General features: G+C 35.5%; 1 protein-coding gene across 1 annotated transcript; it reads right to left on the bottom strand.

Moving 5' to 3' along the window:
* Positions 1–335: 335 nt before the first annotated feature.
* Positions 336–15,449, bottom strand: fndc4b (fibronectin type III domain containing 4b). The gene is made up of 6 exons (XM_079852703.1): positions 14,721–15,449; positions 11,938–12,053; positions 11,615–11,819; positions 10,668–10,757; positions 8,020–8,156; positions 336–1,266 (listed from the first exon to the last, which is right to left on the bottom strand). The coding sequence occupies exons 1-6, from the start codon at positions 14,791–14,793 to the stop codon at positions 1,225–1,227; spliced, it is 663 nt and encodes a 220-aa protein (XP_079708829.1). The 5' UTR covers positions 14,794–15,449; the 3' UTR covers positions 336–1,224.
* Between the last annotated feature and the right edge of the window lie 620 nt (positions 15,450–16,069).

Raw genomic sequence — 16,069 nt, 5'->3', positions numbered from 1 at the left:
TAATATTAATAAATATTATAATATATAAATATTAATTGTAATAGATTTAATATATGTATATTCTATCTATCTATCTATCTATCTATCTATCTATCTATCTATCTATCTATCTATCTATCTATCTATCTATCTATCTATCTATCTGTCTGTCTGTAATAGGCCTATAATATGTTACAATTTTATATACTAATATTAATCAATATTATAATATATAGGCTAAATATGAATTGTAATAGATTATATATATATATATATATATATATATATATATATGATTTAATATAATATGAAATGTCTGCCTCTTTAAGAACCAACAGACAAAACTCATGGTTTTTCCATTTTCCATTTATTGGAAAGTAGGATTGAGAATAAGAATATTAATAAACTTTGCTTCTAACCTTTGCAGTGAAATACAGTATTTAAACTACATTCTTTATCTATTGCCCAAAACTACAGCGATGTGTAGCTAATTTACTGTACATAACTTCATCAAAACTTCTCACTTATAGGGAACAAAGAAGAATTTTTTTTTTTTTTTTAACACATTACAATATCAGGGTAGACATATGCTTGTACTAATAGAAACGTTACTAGTTTGGTATAGAAATGCCACACACCAAACCATTTCTATGAACACAGGTGAACTGGTTCTCATGTAAACCAATCTGTTGAACAATCAACTCTACGAGGGTCTGAAACATTTAATAAAACAGTGCTAATACTTAAAGCACAAAACAAGCCATTGATATACAGTTCACTGTGGTTAGAAATTATTAATGCATAATATAAGGCCACTCTTGTGGCTGACGATGAATTTATTGTAATAATTTACATGTATTAATAAGAAATGCCACATTTATTATTATTGTTCATCCTCTTTCAATGAAACACATTCACGCAACAAATCCATATACACACATCTAAACCGCTGTATATCTGGCTGCCAGTGTCTGAACTCCACAATCATATTCATAGCACCAGTAGCTCCTCCTGTGATTATAGTTTATGTAATAGGTAAAGAGGTATGCTCATTGTCCAGGACATTGTTCTTTATTGGAGTATACTACTGAATACCCGTATACTACCTTACAATTCCCGACTTGGCTGAGGGAGCTGAGAGGTTTACATTAATATTGCCTTTAATGCTCGTCTTGAATATCAGAAGATGAGCTGATATCCGCTGACGGGTCTGATGACAGACCAGGGTTCCTGATGATGCCTTGGTTAAACCTTGATGATGCTAAGGGAGGATGATGTCCTTTGGAACTACAAAAGAGTAAAAATGGTCAGAGATTAGAAAAAAAAAAATCAATAAAATACTGAGCCAAGATTGAATATCTTTATGGTTGAACTGCACGTATAATACTATACTTCTATTTTCACAGCATTCATGTGAATGTTCCATAACACTTCACAATAAACTGACAATTCAAATATTTCTAAAGCTTTTAACAATTTTAATCAAAGTTAATTCCAGCATTTACTAATACTTAATTCAAATTAAAAGTTGTATCTGTTAATATTATTCATAATTGACATGAACTAACAATCAATGCATTTTGTGTTTGTATGCTATAACTTCTGCTATAATATTAATACATACTGTTGCAAATGTACTATATACAAATTGTATTAATAAGGTTAGTTAATGCATACCTAATGCATGAGCGCTACGCTTGCGAGTTGCGACTGGCGACTGGAAGATACTATGATATAGTTTTACAAGTAAATTATATTTTCAACTTGAAAGTAAATATGCATATAATGTAGGTCTTTTTAAGTGTTTTTTTTTTTTTTTTTAAATAAATTAATAAAGTTATGCTGTGATGAATCTGCATTTTGGAAGATAACAGCCAAACTGTTTTAAAGCAGAGGGTGAGTAATTTTTCACTCCTTTATTTGCTTAATAAAAAATAAAAATAATTTATATATATATACTTAGCCCTTACAAGTAATCTGCATGCGATGCATCTGGTTAAAACAACTTCAATATTACCATATATAAGCTTACATGGCGTGTGAATATGTACACTCAAAAAAATGCTGGGTTGTTTCTGTAAACACATTGTTGGGTTGATTGTGCTGGGTCAAAATATTGGGTTGTTTGGGGTACTGTAAACACATTATTGGGTTGCTCATGCTGGGTCAAATGAGTTGTAAGGGGGTTATTTACAAATAAACAGTTGGTTGGGTTATTTTGACCCAGCAACCGGTTTATTCTTTGCGGAACTTTCTGGATCTTCACTTCAGACTCGAGGAGCACGCCACACCGGAGCAGGCAGTGTTTTATGGTAAGTTAATAATGTTTACCTATATTTTTAAAAAGTTGTGGTAACTTCAAGCTAATTTCACTGTTCAACATACAGTCTTTGATATGGAAGTGCGAGGGGTAACGTATTTATTCTGTGAAACCTAAATAGCCACAGCTAAGTTAGCCAGTTAGATTTGTTGACAAAATTCCGCATCGTTAAATCCTTAATTGTAAACCAGCTAGGCCTATATCAGCAGCCTTTTTAAAATATGCAGTTTAAATTGTAAATTCATCACGTAATTATCGTATTCATTGTGGACGTTGTGTATTTAAAAGTGAGGAAAGCGTTTTGAATGAAATCCATACAAGCGCGGTATATTTTTAGTCCCTCACAGGGCTTGCACGTAAAATTGCGGGAAATTAGTCTCGAGGCTATTGTAGCTACTAGCTAGTGAGTTGTGTGTGGAAAGTCTGCTGGTATATTGTATAAATACTCGTCAGAAGAAGCGACTGGGGTAAGTTCCAGCATAGTCTCCTCTTGCGTGTGTCTTCTGTAATGTCTGTCGGGATCGTTCAGAAAAAAATGAACTGAGGAATAACATCACGATACGCGCCGTCACATTGTGACCTGGTTAGTAGGCAACAGTGTAAAGAATTTCCGCCTGGATTGTCAATGGACAGGTGCCAGTTTTGAGAAGAAAATTATTAAGAATGATCGTCAATATTTAAAACTTAAAAAATGTAGACTTACATGATACCCTACCATGCATGTCATCTTTCATTTTATTGTGTAACATTATCTAAGCGTGGCGATCATCAGGGCTGCCAGTCAGGAGATTAACGAGCAGCTTTGTTGGTTTGTGAGTTTTAATGTTAAAGAAAGACACTATCAACATTACAGTAATATACAGCTACAGTAATATTTTTACTTTTATTGCCTAAATGTTGAAAATATTAGTCCAAAGTACTCTTTTATTACTATAATTCAGTTTGCAAATAATGAATTTAAATAGACATTTTGTTTGTTTGCCACATTTAGTCATATTTGGTAATGTTTGCAATAACATTTTTTTGATACTTCCACACACAAAAAAAAGCTTAACTTGCATGTTAGTTATATTGCAACACTCTAAGTGATTGTGTTTAATCAACAGGTGGGGACCAACATGGTTGAATATTCACAAAATGAGATGACTGGAGCATTGCTGCATATTCTGTGCCTCAAGGATGAGACGAGGAGGACATGTCAGACCTTTGCCATTGTTCCAGGCCACACCATCGAGACCGAGTCTTTGCTGAAGGCTGTTCATCTTTGTTTCAAAGCTTTTTTTGTTTTTTATGTTAAATACACAAAGCAGTGTTTCCCCACCTGGGAGTTTCTCCAGCATACCTTGTATCAAATTAATGGAAAGAGTCCTCCTCTGTCAAATTTGAGGACAACAGTTGTTTCAGGCCCACGTGATATTTAGTCGCATTTTAAATGTTTGTTGCTGTTCTTAATAAATCAACACATCTTAATAAATGAAATCGTAATCGTATAAGTTCAAATGAGTTGCTTAATGACTTTTAAAGGTGCATTGTGTAATATTTACGAGGATCTGTTGACAGAAATGCAATATCATATAGGCCTACATAACTATGTTTTCAGTGGTGTATAAAGACCTTACTTAATGAACGTTATGTTTTTATTACCTTAGAAGTATACATTGTATAATTGTAATAATTGTATAAAAATTATTAAAGATATGTATTAAAAATGTTTTTAAAAAAAACAATTAAACGAGATTTAAATCAAATTTACAGCGGCCTCTCTGGTTTATTGTATTACAGAGACAATAATTATTTTATATTCGTAATATAACAAATATTTGTTACTAATTTTATTAAGGCAATGAGACACGAAATAACCCAGCATATAAGTAGGACTTAACCCAGCAAGAGGGTTAATTCCACCCACTGGTTGGGTCAAATGAATGACCCAGAAATATGGGTTAAATGGTAAAACCCAGCACTTGGGTCAAACCAACCCAGCGCGTGTTCTGTCCAATAGTGACCCAGCGGTGTGGTTAAGGTTGGGTTATTTTTTAACCCAGCAGTTTTTAGAGTGTAGGTTTACTATAGAAAAGCTAAAATGTGATAAAAATGGCGAATGACCAAAGCGAAAGCCCCGATGTCAAGCTGTACGCCCATGACCTAATGTTAACTAATGGGACCTTATTGTAAAGTGTTACCCAATTTTCAGCATATACCAAATACCTGTATGACATCGTCTTATTAAATTATGCAGTGTACAGTACTTTATACCACAATGAAACATGCAATATTCAAACATACAATTACAGTATGTTTCTACACTGACGTCCTTTGGAAAGTAGCAGTGTGTTTTGAGAGAATCAAATATTTTATGTTGCGTACTTATGGACAATGAGAATGAATATCACAATATTATTATAGACTTCCTTATTTAACCTTACATTCCAAAATGTGAAGAGTCAATCAAGAGTAATTTAAGGTGTGATTTTTGACTTCTCTGCATGACTTGATCAGACTATAGAGTTAAGACATACAGTATTTACATAAAACTGAATTTAAAAATGCTAAATCATTTTATTTGATTAATATTTGCTGAATGCATAATCTTTTTAACACTTTATAATAGGTATACAGTAATAAAGTATCATTTTCAAACCATTAGTTTATAGGTAATTATAGTCTTTGTTTCTAATATACTATATGGATAGGATAAATATTGTTTAATTAGCTCATATGAAAAGAGTTGTTTTTTAAATGCTTTGTTAACAACGTATTAACCATATAAGTGATGTACAGTATTTCAATCCAGTAGTAAAGGGAGCTGTTAATGGTTATTATGAGTAAACAGAACTTTCTCACTTTAGATTAAGTCAGAGACAATCGGAAAATGTCATTAATTAAGTGATTTAAATCATCCTTTCTTGGACATTAATTACATTAACATGAAATGTTCCTTAACATTTTTACAAATACATTAAACATCAGTTAGGATTAGGATACAAAGCATAAAAGAACATTATCTAACTCTACATACAAGCTAATTAAACAATAATTTGTAAATTACAGTGACTGAAGAACTCTATAGTTTATAGTTTACTCTGTATTCAATAATTGTATCCCTTAAAATTAATAGTTGATCACCCAAATTAAATTTTTAAAGTTTTTTTTCCCTATAAAAATAGCTTGAATGTAACTACACCCTTGCGTTATTTACTATCCGCAGACTCATGAATATGCTAATTAGCCCCGCCTCCGCTCACTCACACCAGTTCAGAGATCTGTTCGGCCAACTTACTGAGGTAAACACTGCACAATCACTCTTTACAACGTCAGACACTTAACGGTAATAATATGATTAGCCTTAGAGACTCTCCTGCTTCACTGCAGTTAATGATATGCTAAAGCCTGTCGGCACGCTGACATGATTGGTTACAAGGTCGTTTGTGACGTCAGAAACACCAGCGATTTCAAACCGCGTTTTTGAGTTTTTACAGTTTTAAAGAGAAAATACTCAGCAATTGTGCTGACTTATGAATCTGCACATGGTTTGTCTTAATGCATATTAAAAACACCACATAGACAACATTAAAAACTTTAAGTACCCCCACAACCCCATCAATAAGGCCCCCTTCATTGACACTAAACCAACAAATCAATGTTGTGGGTAAAGAAGACTGGACAAAATACACATTTTAAATTTTAATATTTTAAATACAACATTTGATGGAAAACAAACACTTATTTAAAAATAAAAAAGACATGAAATTACCACTATAACCAGTAGATGGCGACAGAGGAGAACTTATTTCCATTCCCTAATATTGTTTTTTTTCCTCATTTTGCTTTTACATTTATATTTAGACATTATAAAACCACTACGTTTAAAAAAAAAAATAGTTTTATCAAAGTTTGTCACTTTTTGTACTGAAGTAGCCTCACAAAGTCTCATAAAAAACAATAACTGTTCTTAAATTGACTGGTAATAAATTGGCAATGAATTACACAAAGGGTACAACGAGCGCTCCTTTTATAATCACTGAAGCTGTCAGTCACTTTAACGCAATGATTTCGGCACAGTTGCGAAAACTCCCGTTTTAATCAATGAATCTAACTAAAGTGCACAATAAATGTCTAATTCACAATGCATTTACAATTTGTTTGTTATAATGGGTTAGGCATGTAGAACTTAAACTGGCACTAAACAGAAACTCATTCAGTGTTTTGAGGAATATTGGGCGGATTCTCACAACTAGTAACTTAAACACTTCTGATTGGACATTACTTTCAACATACATGCCAGTAATTGGCTACAATACTCAACGCTGCAAAATCACGTTGTAAATGGACACATTTGCAGCGACTAATGCGCCAGGCTGAGGCGATGTTGGTGCGATTGACGGTGTTCCTGGCATAACAAACCAAGCAAAGTCTAAATCGCGCACCCCCTGGAACCTGCACACGTACCCCACCTAGGGTACACGCACCCACGGTTGGGAATGACTGGTGTAGATAATGCAGTATTCCATTGGAAACAACAGTCAGGGTTGCCAGGTCCCAGAAAAATTTCCAGCCCAAAGCCGACTCAAACCCCGCCCAAAAGGGATGAAAACCAGCCCAATTTACCCCCCGTCCAATCACAGTTGAAAGCTGCGGGATTCCCATTAAGGTCCTTAATAAACGTTTTGATTTTGTTTATTCTATGGTTTAAATCTTATTTTAGATGTTTATATGTATATGTGCTTATTTAATTATTGAATCTGTATTATCCCTCTTCAGTTAAATACTTTTTTAAACTTTGGTACTGTTAATTCTTCTTTTACTCTGTCTTTGATTGTAATTTTCAGCACTTGGCATAATAAATTGTTTAAAATTCAAGCTACAAATATGAATGACATAGCCATCCATAAAAGTCAGTTCAAGTCCAATTTGGGCTATTTGTATAGCTCTTTTCACAATACACACCGTCTCAAAGCAGCTTTACAGAAAATCATGATGTTCATAATTTATTTATTCCTTTTTGCCTTATAGTCGCATTTAGCAGATTAAAATGCTATGTCTATAAGATTGTCTTTGCCTTAAAACATGTGGTAACACTTTACAATAAAGTTCACTAATATTAGTTAACATGAACTAAGAATGAACAATACTTCTTCAGCATTTATTAATCTTAGTTAATATTAATTTCAACATTTACTAATACGTTATTAAAATCAAAGGTTGCATTTGTTAACATAAGTTAATGCACTGTGAACTAACATGAACAAACAATGAACACCTGTATTTTTATTAACTTACATTAACAAAGATTAATAAATCACTCGCTCTTTCCGCGGTCTTTAGATGAGATGGTCCTCACTGCAGAACAGGAAATCCTTACATATACCTAAACCTACCCATCTCCACCCCCTGATCCCTAAACCCACCCCTAAACCTACCAAGCTCCACCCTTTAGATCTGGATCCAACTCCGCCCCCTGGATCTCATGTACTGCAGTGAGGTGCTACTGCTTTAGGTTGCCAGGTTTCCAAGGATCAACACACTTTCAATAAAATAATGTATTCTCATTTGTCTTTGCCTACAGATAAACATCTGGCGGCCGCGGTACATTATACAAGTACGCGGTACATTTCCCGTGACTGCATTTTCGAAATAACCCAATTGTGCGGGATAACCGCGACCCTGGCAACACTGACCACAGTGAAAGCCACAGTGTTGGTCAGTGGTGAAGGTCTCACCTTGCTGCCCAGCAGGCCTCCGTTATGGTACTCTGGGGTACTTTGGCCAGACAGCGGCTTGCTTTTCTCTTTACTGTGGTTGTTGGAATCGTTGTCTTTGATGATATCATACTGCTTACAGAAGAGCACAATCACAGCTGCAGCAAGACAGAGATCAGTTTGATTACGGGGACGCAGATCTGATACGTTTAATTAAAACAAAACACTATCTTCCATCTGGATATCACAATTGAGTTTGAAAGGACAAAAGTTTTCTTAAGGTCACTGTAAAAAAACAACAACAAAGCAATACTTAGGAGAATATTTGAAATGCAGAACAGAGAAAGTTCAAATATTGTTACAGGTTTGATACTACCCTGTAAAGCCTATTGTTTCATATCTGATATGAAAATATCCAAGGCCTCGAAATTATAAACATGATCAAAACTTTGCTGATTTTTATAAAGTAAACATAAGAATAACATTTATATTGTTAGTATTATTTCAAATTGAACACTTACAGGACCGAACAAACTTGATTACTTGATTATCCATACATCATTTTTTAGAAAAAATAATCTTAAAATGTGAGTATCAAATGTGATAAATCCAGCTTTTGAGGAACAGTTATTTGTGCAATAAAAACTACTACTTTGATTATAAACTAAGCATTTAAATATCATGTTACAAAGACATATTATTGAGAGATATAAAGTGACAACTGATATTTATATGCATTTATGTAAGTACTGTTATAAAGGTCTCATTGATTTACATTACAAGCTATCAGAATTTCATCTTACTTTTTGGTCATATAAATATCAGCAACTGCACTAAACTGCATATTTTTGCTCAGTTTGAGTCTCTGAATAATATTGAAATGAGCTTCATATTCTTGTGAATCATATACAGTGGGGTAAAAAAGTATTTAGTCAGCCACCAATTGTGCAAGTTCTCCCACTTAAAAAGATGAGAGAGGCCTGTAATTTTCATCATAGGTACACTTCAACTATGAGAGACAAAATGAGGAAAAAAAATCCATAAAATCACATTGTAGGATTTTTAATGAATTTATTTGCAAATTATGGTGGAAAATAAGTATTTGGTCAATAACAAAAGTTTATCTCAATACTTTGTTATATACCCTTTGTTGGCAATGACAGAGGTCAAAGGTTTTCTGTAAGTCTTCACAAGGTTTTCACACACTGTTGCTGGTATTTTGGCCCATTCCTCCAAGCAGATCTCCTCTAGAGCAATGATGTTTTGGGGCTGTCGCTGGGCAACACAGACTTTTTAAACTCCCTCCAAAGATTTTCTATGGGGTTGAGATCTGGAGACTGGCTAGGCCACTCCAGGACCTTGAAATGCTTCTTACGAAGCCACTCCTTCGTTGCCCGGGCGGTGTGTTTGGGATCATTGTCATGCTGAAAGACCCAGCCAAGTTTCATCTTCAATGCCCTTTGAGGTTTTCACTCAAAATCTCACGATACAAGGCCCCATTCATTCTTTCCTTTACACGGATTAGTCGTCCTGGTCCCCAGAAAAACAGCCCCAAAGCATGATGTTTCCACCCCCATGATTCACAGAGGGTATGGTGTTCTTTGGATGCAACTCAGCATTCTTTCTCCCCCAAACACGACGAGTTGAGTTTTTACCAAAAAGTTCCATTTTGGTTTCATCTGACATTCTCCCAATCCTCTTCTGGATCAACCAAATGCTCTCTACCAAACTTCAGACGGGCCTGGACATGTACTGGCTTAAGCAGGGGGACACGTCTGGCACTGCAGGATTTGAGTCCCTGGCGGCGTAGTGTGTTAATGATGGTAGCCTTTGTTACTTTTGTCCCAGCTCTCTGGAGGTCATTCACTAGGTCCCCCCGTGTAGTTCTGGGATTTTTGCTCACCGTTCTTGTGATCATTTTGACCCCACGGGGTGAAATCTTGCGTGGAGCCCCAGATCGAGGGAGATTATCAGTGGTCTTGTATGTCTTCCATTTCTAATAATTGCGCCCACAGTTGATTTCTTCACACCAAGCTGCTTACCTATTGCAGGTTCAGTCTTCCCAGCCTGGTGCAGGTCTACAATTTTGTTTTTGGTGTCCTTTCACAGCTCTTTGGTCTTGGCCATAGTGAAGTTTGGAGTGTGACTGTTTGAGGTTGTGGACAGGTGTCTTTTATACTGATAACAAGTTCAAACAGGTTCCATTAATACAGGTAACGAGTGGAGGACAGAGGAGCCTCTTAAAGAAGATGTTACAGGTCTGTGAGAGCCAGAAATCTTGCTTGTTTGTAGGTGACCAAATACTTATTTTCCACCATAATTTGCAAATAAATTCATTAAAAATCCTACAATGTGATTTTCTGGATTTTTTTTTTCTCATTTTGTCTCTCATAGTTGAAGTGTACCTATGATGAAAATTACAGGCCTCTCTCATCTTTTTAAGTGGGAGAACTTGCACAACTGGTGGCTGACTAAATACTTTTTTGCCCCACTGTATATGAGCCATAAAAGCCTGATGTATCAAATCAGGCTTTACAGGGTTAAATGGAGGGACAAGTCAAATGATTTTCTTTGGTAAATAATATCACGAATATCATTGCAACGAGAATTTTTTTTTTTACTTGTTTATAATGATTATGTTTAATTAAATCCAAGACAATGCCCTTTACCTGCCCACATTAGTAGTACAGTCATTATGATCAGTATCTCTCCAGTCTGAAGGTGTCTGGAAATGTCTAAACCCTCAACCGCAGGGTCATCTGATCAGGTAAACAAGACAACAACACATGTTAGATCATTGAAGAAATGTCAGAATTAATGATGATGTTATTTATTAACAAACTCAAGAAATTAGAAAGTTTTGTGGCTTTTAGTTCATTTCAGTCATGGCAACCCTGGGAGTGTTTGGCATGCTAATGGATAAGATGACAATGTTGAGTAGAAAGGATTAATGTGCGGGACTTGCTACTGCCAATACACACTAAACACACTGCTGTGAGCAAGTAAGACATGCTGCTGCTGTACAATATAGCGTACACAAATTAGCCGTATAGCAGATCTCTACAGGTGGAGCTGGGGAAGGTGGAGGGTTTCTGAAATGCTTCAAATGCTGACCAAGTATTTGAAGGTTGAGCAGCAAGCTCATTGGCTACTGAAACAGCAGGAACCAATCAGCTGTGCCCTATAGAATGATGTGATTGCAAGCAGATTGAGTTAAGGACCTAAGGAACATCCTAGAGTTTCATGACAGAACTTTGTATGTCATCATATGCTAATGCACCAAAAAAAAAAAAAAAAAAGTCAAAGTTGTAAATAAAACCAAGCTTATTGGATTATGCTATACAAGAAATTAGAATTTAAGTCTTTCTACATCCAACGTTCATGTTTGAGTATTATTTGTAAAATTTACTAGCACTTTCTGAGTGAAAATAGTTTCAAAGTAAATCCTACATCAATTCTTTTTTTCTTTCAGTGTAAATGATGATAAAAACTAGCAGATACAAATAAATGAAATATGTGCTGGTTGAGTCACTCAATAGCATCTTTCACAAAAAACATGAGTTTCATTATAAAATGAATGACATTGTAGTAATGCTGATCTAACAGACATGTTTACCTTGATCCATCATGGTGGATTGAAAATGTTCAGACTTTTTAAGCGTCCTGAAGTGAATCTTTTTGCTGGCCAGACTCTCTCCATAGAGTCCGACGGATTGGACCTGGATGATATAGTCTGTGTCCTCATCCAGATCCCAAAGTATACAAGCATGACTGGTCGTGTTCACCTCACGAATGAAACGCTGCATCAACCCGTCCTGACGCTAAAACACACGCACATACACACGTTTAAAGATTCATTAGAGGGCATATTTATTGCAGATATTAAATGTCAGACTCCCTCGATTGCAATATAATCTCATTGTAATAACTTTGTTTGACCTGCTGTGAGATGGCAAAGCCAATTACGGTCTCTCCGTCCAGAATATTCCAGGACACGGTGGCCGAATCTGCGCGCAGGTGTGTAACAGAGACATTGACAGGAGCAGCAGGGCGGTCTGTGAAACACAAATCACAGCATGAATCATTTCTTAGCACAACATCTGATGCACTCAACTGAAATTAAAGCTGAAATATTCAATAAAAGATTCAGGCTCCATGAACGTCATGTTTAAAAACATTATATTAAACACGTTACTGTTGTATGCAAATGGATGATGCTTGTGAGGGATTTTGAGACGCTTTGTAGTATTTATAGATTCATCCTGTCTCTGCTTCCCCGAGACATCCAAGGACCAACTTGACACCGGCTCAATGAACAACTACAATAATGCAGTTCATAAATATGCAACACTTCTGTATTCAGCTGATTCACTCTGCTGGGATTTTATGCAAATGAATTCTAATATTAATTCTTCTCTTTAATGGGATAAGCGTGACTCAGTTGGTCCAAATGACTTCCAATCCACAGTGCTTTGCCAAATTTCTGACTTTGTGTGCCAAGGAGAAAAATGTGTTTGACTGAAAAAGGACATGCAGAAGGTTTTGTCAAACCCAACCACATATTCTTCAAATAAAAAATAACAATCCAAACAATCTAGAGAAGATAAAGACTAATGCATTGTGACACTTTTAATAATTTTTTTTTGCTGAATGTGTTCATTATAGGGACTTTAAAACATTCTAAACATTATAAGCATGACCTTCTGATACAATATAACGACATGTAAATCTGCTTTAATATGCACTATAAAAAAAAATAATAATAATAATATATATATATATATCAAGTCTGAATCAACCTGACAACATATTGCTAAAAAGTAATGTTTCAGTGGTCAGATAAGGTAGAAATAACTCCTGCACATGTATTTTATAGGTGTATAAATAACATCAAAAATATCATTATAATGCACAAAAGATTAAAAACTGACAAGAAATGGGTTGCAGAGTCTATAATTTGCAAACATGTTATTACATACATTTTTAACATTTGGCATTTTGCTGATATCCAATAATTTCTTATACTGTATATGAAATAAAAAAGCTACTATGGGATATGACCCAGGTCAGACTTGAACCTGTATCCCTGTGAACCATAAGCTCTAATATGTCCAGATGCACATCCAAAGGCATTTACATCTTTATTTTCTTAAGTATGCTTTCTAACCAGAGCTCATGCATATATTGGCATATATTACTTCAAGAGGTAGACAGAAAACAATTCAATTACTGAGATGACCTTATGAATAAAACAGGCTAGATTGCTAATGTTACATCCTGGAGCAAAAAAATTATAATAAAAAAGAAAGAAAAGCAAAGTGAGAAATTTGCTCATAATCAATAGAATGTTTAACATCAGTTAAACGCTTTTTTGTGAATATGCACATTATCAGTTTTGAAATAACAGGCTTAAAAAAAGTGCAGGTTTCACTTTATTTTAAGGTGTCCTTGTTACAGTGTAATTATACATGTAAGTACTGAGTAATATTAATTAACTACATGTACAGGGTTAGGACTAGGTTTGGTTTAGGGTTGGTTGCATGTAATTATGCTAAATTTATAGAAATTACGGTTACACTTTATTTTAAGGTGTCATTGTAGTGTTATTATATATTTAAGTAATATTAACTAACAACATGTACTTATAGGGTTGGGTAGGATTAGGATTTGGTTGAGGTTTAGTTTAGTTTTTTTACTGTTATTACTATGGTAAGTACATGTATGTAACAAGAACACTGTAAAAAAGTGCATATTGATCATAAGTACAAATGTACAACAGAAATAAATAGAAAAAGCATTAACCTTTAGTACAATAGGGTACAGCTCAAAATGTCATAATAGAGCCCTACTATATCAGCAGTACACTAAACCCAATCTATGTTTCCATTTCAAAGCTAAACACGTCCTTCTTAATAATTTAGTCCCCAATAAGGCATGACTGCAACCCTGGCAGGGCAATTCAGCCAGTGTTTTAGGATCAAACACAGTCTCAGAGCTCAGCAAGAGAGCAAACATTGCGTCAGTATCCGCACCCATCCTTTTTATCTTGTTATTTGCCAAGAAAAGAGAAATTAAGCTAATTGTAATGTACCAAGGTCAATGCTTCATGAACACGCATCAGCTTAGAAAGCACGGTACGCTTTCTGGTAAGATTGTCTAATTAAGAATAAGTGCACTGAGAGAGCTGCCAGTCTTTCAATTAGCTGTGAACTTTGATGTAAGGTTTGGCAGGACATGGATGGCAAGCACTTTAAAAGACTTTTAGTGCATCGAAGGGTGTGCAAAATGAGATCTTCAATGACTGTAATCTATTAAGAAACAAAAATAATAGATGGATCAAATCATCTTTAATACAAGAAAGCATAATAAAGACCGTTATTCCCCTTAAGAACATACCATACATCGCACTGGCACTTAAATGCCATGAATTGACATGCTCTAGCACAGGTCATTCTCTCAGCTCTATCTATTGGCCCATTAAATCAAAGACAACGACTAACAGAGAAAAGGCAATTTCCTTAATGTCTTCCTCTGCTGGCTCGGGAAGGGCTTACATTAAAAACACTGAAAGGATTATATAACACGGCATGCTTATAGACTGTAGTCATGATGATCAACACATGAGCGCACAAGCATAGAAAGATATGCATGTTGCATTTGATCTTTATTCTTAGTCATACTGTAGGACGTTTATTCGACAGAAGGAACATAAGTTTACTTACTCGCCCCTGCAAAGCAGATGTGGCATCCAAACAGAGATAGAACAAGGCTCATAAAAGTGAATAGGTGAATCATATCTTCCACAAGAGTTATTCCAGATGAGTGACGCCAATTTCCAAGGAAAAGTAACCTGAAGTTAACATCCCTCCAATTATCACATGATTATCAACAACGCATTTTCTTTGCTACACTGTGACGATGATAAACAGTCTAATAAACCAGCAGCATCTTCTTCTTCAGCATCCACGCAGTCTGATGTCCAACGCACCTCAATCTGTTGCCATCCGAATCCGCATCAGCTGGAGAGAAAGAGCGAGGGAGACGCTTCCTTTTGCGATTATTTTCAGTGATTTAAGAGCTAATGAAATCACACTTTTTATGTTTACAAAGGGACTCGAGAATCGTCAGCCTCACCACCAGTTACATGCTCGCTGCGCGTCTAATGTAACGCGTAAGCGCGCATGGCGTCCACCACAAAGCTCGCGTTCGCCTTCCTCACTTTAAGCACTCGCTCGAGTAAGACGCTTTGAGAATACCAATAAATCTGCGCTGCATCGCGGGCACATGACCCACAGGTGGCCAGTTACTGATTGATTCTCAGCAGTCACTCATTCACCTTCTGTAGCCGCATGACGCACGAACCCGCACCGGGATGAATGCAGTAAAAACACCCTCACCAGATCTGTTAGACGCGATTTATGACGCCATTCAAACTTGCACGTCGATAGACCACGGCAAACATCAAGATCTGGAGAATCTCACACCGAACTGTGCGAGAGGAACAGAAGAGGCAACATTTTGACTTGATATAGTCTAAACTAAAGCTATAATAACAAAGCCATTTCAAATACTTGAATATTTCACATCAGATGTGAGAAAAGAATTACAGAATAGAATAGATCAGGAATGGAATAGTATAGGCCTACTGCAATAGTGTTATTATATTATGAACACAAGAATTTCAGATAGACGGAGTACTAATAATAAAATAAAAATGTCTGTATGTATTTAGCTGATTCCCTCTGCTGGGCTTGGGAAATTATGCAAATGAATTAAGCTTGACTCTGTTGGTCAAAATTAGTGACAATCCAAGGTAATTTGCCAAGTCTCAGATTTTGTGTTTGACCTAAAAAGGTATTTGTTTTTAAACCAACACCCAACAACATCGGTAACACCTTACAATAAGGTTCATTGGTTAACATTAGTTAACTACATTAGTTAACATGAACTAAGAATGAAAAATACATCTACAGCATTTATTAATCTTAGTTAATATTAATTTCAACATTCACTAATGGGTCAATGACGTGACGCCTAAATTTTCTGTCCGATTGCATTTTTTCAGGCAAAA

The sequence above is a fragment of the Squalius cephalus genome (genome assembly GCF_949319135.1).
Source record: "Squalius cephalus genome assembly, chromosome: 20".
NCBI classification, from domain to species: Eukaryota; Metazoa; Chordata; class Actinopteri; order Cypriniformes; family Leuciscidae; genus Squalius; species Squalius cephalus.
Note: the sequence above shows the minus strand (reverse complement) of the source record. Positions and strands in the feature narration are given on the sequence as shown.

Excerpts from the sequence above, each read along its gene's own strand:
- fndc4b (XM_079852703.1), bottom strand. The coding sequence starts at position 14,793 with ATGATTCACCTATTCACTTTTATGAGCCTTGTTCTATCTCTGTTTGGA. Across the intron at positions 10,758-11,614 it reads ATCCACCATGATGGATCAAG|ATGACCCTGCGGTTGAGGGT; the intron begins GTAAACATGTCT and ends TTACCTGATCAG. Across the intron at positions 1,267-8,019 it reads GAGGCCTGCTGGGCAGCAAG|TTCCAAAGGACATCATCCTC; the intron begins GTGAGACCTTCA and ends ACTCTTTTGTAG.